Consider the following 10,700-nt stretch of genomic DNA (forward strand, 5'->3'; position numbering starts at 1 on the left):
TGTTGCAAGCAGGCACACGCTAAGCACTGCTCCTAGGTGTTACCGTGATACAAATAAATAATTATAATATAATAAATAATTAGTAAGTACCAGCAAGTAGTTCAGTTCTGCTGGAGAGATGCCCCAAATAGGTAGGCTCCTACAGGAGACCCCGGGGCAAGGGAAAGAACCCAGGTTATATAGGATTCTCAGGCAGATGTCCTGTAGACTGTAATCCTGCAGGGAGCAGGCAAGGAATGAGAAGGGAGAGGAGGGGCTTTCCTAACTCCCAGACAGAAGCCCTGTAGAAAGTAATCCAATAGGGAGCAGATAGGCCCCTCCAGAAGCCCCCCAGGGGAAAGGAGACGACTGGTAAATTGAATTGGTGTTTAAATAGTTTCATTTTGAAGAAATAAAACCAAAACCAAAACCCTGAAGAAAGGAGATTAGAATTCCACAGCTGGAGCATGTTCTATGGTGCATGGGCTGATGAATTAGCCCATTGATTTACAATGACTTATCTTGCAAAAAACAAACAAGTGAATATTGCTGCTGCGTATGAAGTTTGCTTTTGTTGAAGACATACAGCCAAGTGCTACTGTCAATGGAATAATTCAAAAGAAGAGGGCACATAGGATTTGGTCCATATAGTAGCAATCTGTAACTTTTGAAGAGGGGACTAATGCATAAATTCTACTAGTAAATATACACAACTTTTACCATTCTCTTTCCTTTTCACATATGTCAGCCCTATAGAACAGAACCATTCCTGAATAATGCTTGTAAACTAAATCTAATTATTGTTAAATTATAATCATAGATTCAGAACATGATGGATTTCAATCTGTCTTTGTTTCACTACACAAACATTCAGCATTGACACTGCAAACCATAAGACAAATTTAAAAGGAAAACAAAATGTTTGGTCTAATTTCACAATTTTTCTCTTTAGCCAAGCTTCGATAGATAACGCATAAGGCCAATTTCACTGGTATGCATCAGCAGCTTTGGCAATACAAAGTAACTGTAAACATTACCAGAGCAGCAAAAAGCATCCAGAGTAACTGGTGAATCTGGCCCTAAAGGTAGAGAAACTGCAATACGATCCAGTCCTGCACTCCTTACTCAAACAAAGTTCCTGCTGAAATCAATGGGAAATTTGCCAGAGAAAAAAGTGTTGGATTAAATCATTCTTTGGAAAATCTTTCAATGTAATCCCACATGGTTGTGAAGAATATATTCTGCCAGCAACTTGAAACAAACTCTTGAAGGGTTTGGAAAGGTAAAATGATGTGCAATTTGTGATGGGAAATTATCATGGGAAAGACATATATATGATAATGTAATTATTTTCCTTAATAGCTGTAAACTCCATCTCTTTCAACAAGTTGCTGAGGAAGAGGGGTTCTATGCATTTTTTGGGGGGTCTGTTACAGAGATGGTCTTGCTCACTGTCAGTAATAAAATCATTATCCTGTTTGTTCTTAGACATATTGGCAAACTCAGTTAATTTGTTTTTAAAACCAACTACCTGGAACTGAGACTTTTGTAGTGAGATAATTAGGCTGTACTAAACACACCCTGTATTTTCTCTGAGCCTAACACCACCAAAATAAATGTCTTGATTTCTCAATGCTACCATAACACACACACCAGCTGAACAGTCAATGCTTTTCTAGGAGAAAAGGTCACAGTTTAAACTCTATTAGAATGAAAGATTAGCAGTAAAAGGATGGCATAGTAGAGTTTAATGTTAGTTTTGAATAGAAAAATTAGAATAACATTTTTCATTTTAAATCCTATGATGATTTATAATATAAGAGGCAGAAAAGGAAAATATGTGAGAAAAATTGCTAGGTGTCATATTAATACTAACTGCATATAAAGAAAAACCTTGTGTTGTAAAAGTATCATCACAGCCATAAAAACATTTAAACTATTACATCTGAAGGGGGGTGGGGGGAATCTCATATATATAAAACCTCAACTCACTATGTGAGGAGCACAGTTTTCAAGCAGACTCAGGGCTTGTCCTGACAAAACAATTAAACCTTAGTAACAAACCACGTGAGGCATTTGACATTTCCCACCTGTCAGAAAAATAAACCCAGTATGCTGAGTGAATAAAGAACCATCACACACACAAACGATCAGTTTTTCCGGGGAGGGGATTTCTAGAGCGAACTTCTTTAGGAGAAAAACAAAACAAAACAAGTTGAGTCTAGCCAAGGATACTGCTGTACCAAGTGTAAACAAGAGAGAGACTTTAAAATGTGAGGTTTGAATTGTTTTATAAAGCAAAATTCACGATGCGAGAGACATGCTTTAAACTTAACCCACCGAGCGGGAGCCTCTCTCCATAGGAGGGAACCTTTGGCAGAGCTCCTTAGCTATCAGGGGCGTGCAGATGGCTCCACGCCCGGAGTCTGGGGGAGCGGGAACTCACGCCCGGATCATCCACCTTCTCGCATGCTGAGCTGCTGCCTTCCCCACCCCCACTCCGGAAAGTTTAGAGGTCAATAAAAGTCTCTTACCTGTTGAGTTTCAGGGCAAATGCCCTTCTGTCAGCTGCGGGTAAAGTGGCCATGCTTGACAGCGTCCCTCGGAATTTAAGATCCCTAGGAGGGGAGAGGCTGGTAATTTCCACCGAGGGCGCTTATTATGTGTATCATACCAAGGGCTAAAGAATGAGTTTCATCTGTCAGTTCTGGGTGGAAACTTCCGCATTTCACCTTCCTCACTGAAATTGGCCAAGTGGGAGGGCTCAGCTACTGACTTACCCTCCAGAGAAAAGCCTGAGCTCTAATTCCGGGGCTCCCCGTGCGCTGAAAATCCAAATACCCCGGAGCTGCCTGGGCGATGCGCATCCTTCCCCATCAAGCCCTCCCGTTTTGCAATTCTGACCAGGACCCAAGCCCGCTGCAATTTTATAACAGGGACTCTAATGATCCCTCGACAGGCGGCTGGAAATGCAGCTTTTCACCTTGTTAGAAATCCCGCCAGCTTCGGTATTTTTGACTGGTCCAGAGGGGTTCACGCAGGAAGACGGGAATTTAAATAGGCACTACGGATGGGCTAGTTCCCCCACTGTAACCAGGGAGAGATCAAAGCGTCTATCTCGCATGCTGTTTGGAAACTTTTTTGTTTGCTAATATTTCGGCTTCCTCTTGCACAACTGGAAGAAAGGAACCTTTGCAGATTCTGAAGTAGGCTGACGCTTCTCAATAGGTGTCACTCTCGCTTGTACTGAAAGCAATTCCAGCGACTCTGGGCTTGCAAGAAAACTATTTGATTAAAGGGACCCTTCCAGTGAGGATCTCTGCGATTCAGTTCTGATCCCATCCTTCTTCCGGGGACAAGATATTTCTATGCAGCCTGTTAAGAAAAATTATGGCCATTTTCTAAGTTGTTTCCGTCATTCTTTGTACACAACCAATAAAATCCTTTCTGGGTGTGAATACTTAAAGCTGTAATACGGGATGATAAAATAGATCCTGTTATTAAATAAATGTGAGGCTCCAATGAGCGGTGGGTACAGTACAACACACATCCTCAAAGATGATCTTTCCAATCGGGTACCATCTGAAAGATGAACTCTCATTCTGACTTGGAGCCAGGATTACATCAACACAAGAAATAGAGGAGGAAACATTATTCTCCTTCCAGTATGTCCCAATTTCCACTGGATGAGACGATGATGGATCTTTACTTAAAATGCATTTTTACTGGTATAAATGTGTACACATATGTTACAGAATCAAGCTGTACTATGTGTAACAAAAGCGTGAGAGACAGAGACATATATTAGTTACCACTGTGCAGTAACCAGAAGTTAGTTCTGTATAGTGGTGTAATTATATTCACTATTGTACTTCTTGTTCCTCCTTCCTTCCCTTCATTTGGGGAGGGGGGTGTTAGCTGAAAAGGACATTTTACAGCTTTTTTTATTTATTAAGATTACTGGTATTTTATGATGTTATTGCAGATTTACTGGCTTGTAAAGATGATAAACACTGGTGCATCTATTATGAAAAAACAACAGACAACCCCTTAAATGTATACAAGTCCATGGCTGCTACAGATGGATAGGAGGGAATCAAAGTAAGTCCAATGTTAGGCGTCCAAACTGTGACAACCTCCCATTAATTCTATACTCTGTACTGGAATGCTGGAAACAGAGTTGTCATACTATGGGCCCCAGATTCTGATACCCTGACTTACACCCTTTCCTCTCCAGCTTCTACAGATTTCAATAGGATTCCGTGCAGAGTAAGGTGCTAGTAGCTTTAAGTGTGGCAGAATCTGTCTTTCTTGTTTAAAAGTACTTTAGAGGGTTGTTAAATGAAGGGCTCATTTAAGATGATAAAGTGAAATTTGGTAGTTTCATACATATAAACCACTAGATCAAGGTTGTACAGATGGTCTTTTCAGAGTTCTTACTATATGCCTCAGGGGAAAGGAAGGCGCAGCTGGAGAGCTGAGGAATTTAACAGAAAAACTAAAACCAATGAATCACTGAGTATGGAACCAAATCTGGACATGTAAACAAAACACATCAGAAATCTACAGAATCAGGGAGACCCAAGAGGAGGGTCTTAAAAAAATGAACGAAGAAAAGAGAATATGTTAGATTGGAAAGAATGGATGTTAACTGGAAACCAGTTACATCAAGAGGTATAAATGGAATTGGATGTTTTATCATGTGAGTCTTGTGCATATGCACAAGATGTTTTTCCCACAAAACATTGGCACTGAGGTTGCTTACTGGTTGGCAATTGGGGTTTGCTCCCCTTCTCCCAGAGCACTGAGCAAGGAATAGTCTGTTAAGATCAGGTGGGTCTCTCAAGATTAATCTCTTATGAAGACAAGGGATATTGGACCTTGGTGGACCTCACTCCTTCCTATCTTTACCTGTTATGTGTGTGGAGACACAGAGAAAGAGAATCGACACTGGTAATCCTGTAGAGCTATTCCAATGCACAGTGTTATTACAACTACAGTATGTGTACTACGCAAAACAATTCTTATTAAAAACACAACATTCAGCTTCCGATCGACAATTGCAATGTGTTCCAATAAAAAACATGGAAATAAATGAGAGAAATTTCATCCACCCTAATTTTATAAGTTAGAACCACATTTTTTAAAATGTCCTATAATTTTGGGTACCTAAGTTCAGACACCTAGGGCTTGATGTTCAGAACCACTGGACATCTACAGATCCCACTGATTTTAATGGGATTTTTGTGCCCTCAGCACTACTGAAAATTGGGCATCCCAAATTATTTTATGCTTTTGAAAATGGGGGCCTGTCTCTGACACACGCCCCTGTTGATCTTGCATGGAATTGATGGAGATATAGGGTCTACTTTCCTCTCCACTATCAGGTTCTTATAATATTATAACTTTAAAAAACAACACATGCCATACTTACCTTAAGATGGAAAGCAATAGAATTAGAACTTATCTATTTTTTACATTGTGAAGATTGTGAAGATACCAATTACAGGCCAGGGAAGAGATGTTATTGCTTTACAGTTCTCTCTTACACACAAGGTTGGATTCTCTGGTGTGTCAAGCTCACTTTGTATCATTTATAAAGGGAGGAGCTGTGGGGGGAGTGCAATTCTACTATGCCCAATTTTCCACTGGTATAGAGTCATTGCATAAGGTACAGCTGCTTTCTTGCAGCTTTAATTTGTGCCAGAGGCAGACAGCTATGAATCAGGGAGTTACAAACAGCTCCCTGACAGCACACTCTCTTGACTGTGACCACATGCAGCTTGGGCACAGTGGAAAATCAAACCCTTGATATTCCTAAAAAGTACTGTACAGACTAGTACTACTGGGTATTGTAAAACCCTCTCTTTCATTATTTGTTTATGGTAGCATTCACAATGTGCTAGGCACTTTCCAAACAGTCAAGAAGCATCAGTCCCTATTCCAAGAAGCTCACAATCTAAAGACACAGAGATAAGAAAATACAATGTAATGGAGCAGAAAGAACAGCAGGCAATTCCCCATTCATTCCCTAATTCATCTGTGTTAGCTGTAGTACTTTATACCGTAAAAATGTTTTCTAGTTTTTCCTTTTCTTCTTCTGCATGACCAACAGAGGGAATTGATCCTTGCTGTTCTTTCTTTTTAAAAATCCATTTTAAAATTCCTGTTAAATTAAGTTTATTTTATTCAGTACGCTATGTATTTTTCTAGATGTATTTTCAGCATTGCTAAGTGTTCAAGAGCAGCTGAATAAATGCTTCAGACACTGTTTTACTTACAAAAAGGAGGGAATTGTTGAGCAAAGTTCAGCAAGTGTTTTATCATAACAGCTCAAGTGGCATGGCAGCATGGACCTCTACCATCCTTGCTTGTCTAATGGAGTCCCCTGAGACATGCAGTTCAAAGCTATCCACTGTAAATTGATTAAGCTAATCAGTACTACCAGTAATAATTAAAGATATGTTTGTATATATCCTGCAGTCTATATTGCAAGTGTCTGTTTTACTCTTTGCAACAATCAAATGCACATTGCTAGGTCCTTGAGAAGCACAGGGAAATGTTTTTGTAAGTTAAAAGTATTTTATTGATTACATTAAAAAAAGAATACCTATAAAAATAAAAGTCTCCAAGCCACTAGAATATTTAGCAAATACACAGCATACATAATTACAGCGCAGCAATCTGTGTTCTCTTTTTTAGAAATGCTGAGTGATCAGCAACTTATTCCCAAAGTACATGTGAACAGCAGAAGCTGCTAAACGTTTCTTTTGTCTACTTTTCCTGCATTCTTAGGTCTTGTCTGCATTGAGGAAATTTACCAAAAATGTCAAAAACAGTTTTAGAACTGGTTGGAGCACCAGAGTATGGACAAAGCACAGGCCGATGGACCCATATTTAAAACTGGTCTATAGTCTTATCTATACTAGTGTTCCAACTGGTTTTAAAACTGGTTTGAATATTCTGAAAAATGTCCCCAGTGTACACAAGGCCTTAGGGCCTAATCATGATCCCATAGAAATCAATGGAAGCAGGATCTGGCCCTAAGGCAGCAATTTGGAAAGTGCCAATGAGATGCCAAGGATCAAAGTGCTGACTAGAAGACAGGCAACATCTACAGCTGAAGAAAACTATTCAACCCTTAGACTATATGATCTGTATTTCAAGGTGCCATCTGGTGGTATTTTACACAATGACAGGCATTTCCATACCCTCCTTTTCCTTCAACAATCTCACAGTAAGCAGGCAATTATCACTCCTTCATTACCAGTGATATACCTGCAGAGAATCAGTTACTGTGCAAACTGCTGAGTGGCACAGTATTGGTATATTTATGATAGACAAAGCAGTGTAATATTTTATCACTACATTTGCCTTTGCCGCTCAAAATAAAAAGGGAGGGCGGAGACTTTTTTGTGCCCTATGTCTTTAGGCAAGAAAGGATTCTCATGCTAATCTCATCCTGTGTTAGGGCTTAATCCTGCTCTCATTGAAGTCAATGGAAGTTTTGCCAATAACTTTAATGGAAGAAAGTTTGGGTCCTTAGCATATACGCTACAGTGCTTAATTTCAGATTCCAATAATTACCTGATAGCCTGTAAGATGCATTTGTGCCAATAGGAAGATTAATTTTCCAGTTGCTCTAACAGTCCAACTGCTAGCAAACTCTCTGTCTGAGGGATCTGGTGATGTTTCTGCAAGAAAAAGACAGAGAAATATAGAGTGGGCAGTATAAATGGACACTCTTGTTTGATGTAAATATAGAAAAGTGTCAAATTTTGCTCCAATTTACATTGATATAAATCCCAATTAACTTCAGAAAGTCAGTATATTTACTCCTGACTTATATAGAGCAGAATTTAGCCCACGAACTTCAGAAAATATGTATTTTTCTAGTCCTTATCAGTAACAGTAGGAAGTAGGGCTGTCAATTAATTGCAGTTAACTCATGCAATTAACTCAAAAAAATTAATAGCAAATAAAAAATTAATCTTGATTAATTGCACTGTTAAACAATAGAATACCAATTTAAATGTATTAAATATTTTTGGATGTTTTTCTACATTTTCAAATATACTGATTTCTATTACAACACAGAATACAAAGTGTACAGTGCTCACTTTATATTATTTTATTACAAATATTTGCACTGTAAAAATGATAAAACAAAAGAAATAGTATTTTTCAATTAACCTCGTACAAGTACTGTAGTGCAATCTCTTTATCCAAAAAGTGTAACTTTCAAATGCAGATTTTTTTGTTACATATCTGCTCTCAAAAACAAAACAATGTAAAACTTTAGAGCCTACAAGTCCACTCAGTCCAACTTCTTGTTCAGCCAATCGCTAAGACAAACAAGTTTGTTTACATTTATGTGAGATGCTGCTGCCTGCTTCTTATTTACAATGTCACCTGGAAGTGAGAACATGTTCACATGGCACTTTTGTAGCCGGCGTTGCAAGGTATTTACGTGCAAGATATGCTAAACATTCATATGCCCCTTCATACTTCGGCCACCATTCGATGCTTGTTAAAAAATTATGCATTAATTAAATTTGTGACTGAACTCCTTGGGGGAGAACTGTATGCCTTAGGCTCTGTTTTGCCTGCATTCTGCCATAAATTTCATGTTATAGCAGTCTGGGATGATGACCCAGCACATGTTCGTTTTAAGAACACTTTCATAGCAGATTTGACAAAACACAAAGAAAATAGTTACAACACTTGACCCAAGGTTTAAGAATCTGAAGTACCTTCCAAAATCTGAGAGGTATGAGGTGTGAAGGATGCTTTCAGAAGTCTTAAAAGAGCAACACTCAGATGCAGAAACTACAGAACCCAAACCACCAAAAAAGAAAATCAACCTTTTGCTGGTGGCATCTGGCTCAGATGATGAAAATGAACATGCGTCGATCAGCACTGCTTTGGATTGTTATCAAGCAGCACCCATCATTAGCATGGATGCATGTCCTATGGAACGGTGGTTGAAGATGAAGGACATATGAACAGGGGCGGCTCTAGAAAATAGGCTGCCCCAGGCAGCGCGGTGTGCTGCGCCGCCCTTCCTCGGTCCCGCGGCGGGTCCCCTCTTCCCGCGGCTCCGGTTGAGCTCCCGCGGCAGGTCCACCGGAGCCCCGGGACGAGCGGACCTGCCGCAGTCATGCCCGCGGCAGGTCCGGTCGTCCAGGGCTCCGGTGGACCTCCCGCAGGCATGACTGCGGCAGGTCCGCCGGCCCAGCCTGCCGCCCCCTAGATTCCGCCGCCCTAGGCACCAGCGTGGTTTGCTGGTGCCTAGAGCCGCCCCTGCATATGAATCTTTAGTGAATCAGGCATGTAAATATCTTGCCACGCTGGCTACACCAGTGCCATGCAAACACCTGTTCTCATTTTCAGATGACATTGTAAACAAGAAGCAGGCAGCATTATCTCCTGTAAATTGTAACTAGATTTGGGGTATGTCTTCACTAGCAACATTAAAGTGCTGCCGCAACAGCACTTTAACGTGGCTGTGTAGTTGCGGCACCAGCACTAGGAGAGAGCTCTCCCAGCACTGTAAAAAACCCACCCCCCACAAGGGGAGTAGCTGCCAGCACTGGTGCACTATCTACACTGCCTCTTTACAGTGCTGAAACTTGCAGCGCTCACGGATGTGCCCCCGAGTGAGAAAGTTGCAGCACTGTAAAGTGGCAATGTAGACAAGGCCTTGGTTGTCTGAGCGATTGGCTGAAGTAGGACTGAGTGGACTTGTAGGCTCTAAAATTTTACTTTGTTTCATTTTTCAATGCAGTTATTTTTTATACATAATTCTATATTTGTAAGTTCAACTTCCATGATAAAGAGATTGCACTACAGTACTTGTATGAGGTGAATTGAAAAATACTACTTTTGTTTTTTACAGTGCAAATATTTGTAATAAAAAATATAAAGTGAGCACTATACACTTTGTATTCTGTGTTGTAATTGAAATCAATATATTTGAAAATGTAGAAAACATCCAAAAATATTTAAATACATGGTATTTCATTATTTAACAATGCGACTAATCACGTGATTAATCAAGATTAATTTTTTTAATTGCTTGAAAGCCCTAGCAAAGCACTAAAATCAGTGGAAATAGAGTAGTAAAGAAATATACTTAGACAAACATGTGAAACTTAAAACCATACACTTTTTTAAATTTCATTTTGGTGCTATTGCAGTTTCAGAAAGGAAACTAAGTTAATTTTACAACCCTCTGATTTCCTTTTTCCTTTGTATGTAGACATTATGGATAGTCACACTAACAATTAGTTGCATTTTCATGCCTTCGGGGGAAGTTGCACAAATTTAAGAGAGAAGGATGGGAAGTGTAAAAGCATTTGATGTGTTACTTTCAAAAAATAATAGTTTGTTGAAAACTTTCTTTGGTTATCTTCATAAGAAACACAAACTCAGCAGAGGAAATATTAAAAAAATAACAACTCCTTCCCTGCTATCATCTCCTACCCCACACATACACCCAAAACCTAAAACATAACAAATAAGCAACATGCTCAGTCAGGTCACATTAATCATTTGAGTAGGTATTTCATTGATAAATAAAAACAACTATTTTTTCAAGTGCCCCCTGCTGAGGCACTGAAGACACTACAGTTAAAAGATGATAAAACAGCATAAGAGAGCTATTAATAAGCAAATAAAAATGGTAAAAAAGTAATAAAAAAGCAACATCATTAAATCAT

At 39.4% G+C, this 10,700-nt stretch overlaps 1 protein-coding gene across 3 annotated transcripts in view; it reads right to left on the bottom strand.

Moving 5' to 3' along the window:
• The window catches only part of DOCK8 (dedicator of cytokinesis 8), a 135,924-nt gene extending 128,262 nt beyond the window's left edge, over positions 1–7,662 (bottom strand). The window contains exon 1 of one of the 3 annotated variants that reach the window (XM_039544064.1): positions 7,567–7,662. Coding sequence is in view for 1 of the 3 variants with exons in the window: in XM_039544057.1 (XP_039399991.1) it covers positions 2,514–2,566 (53 nt within the window). In the remaining 2 variants the exon portion in view is untranslated. Of the gene's footprint in view, positions 1–2,513; positions 2,737–7,566 lie in introns of those variants that run through there. The other 2 variants (XM_039544062.1, XM_039544057.1) reach the window with 2 other exon arrangements.
• Between the last annotated feature and the right edge of the window lie 3,038 nt (positions 7,663–10,700).

Source organism: Mauremys reevesii, linkage group 6 (genome assembly GCF_016161935.1).
Source record: "Mauremys reevesii isolate NIE-2019 linkage group 6, ASM1616193v1, whole genome shotgun sequence".
Taxonomy (NCBI): domain Eukaryota; kingdom Metazoa; phylum Chordata; order Testudines; family Geoemydidae; genus Mauremys; species Mauremys reevesii.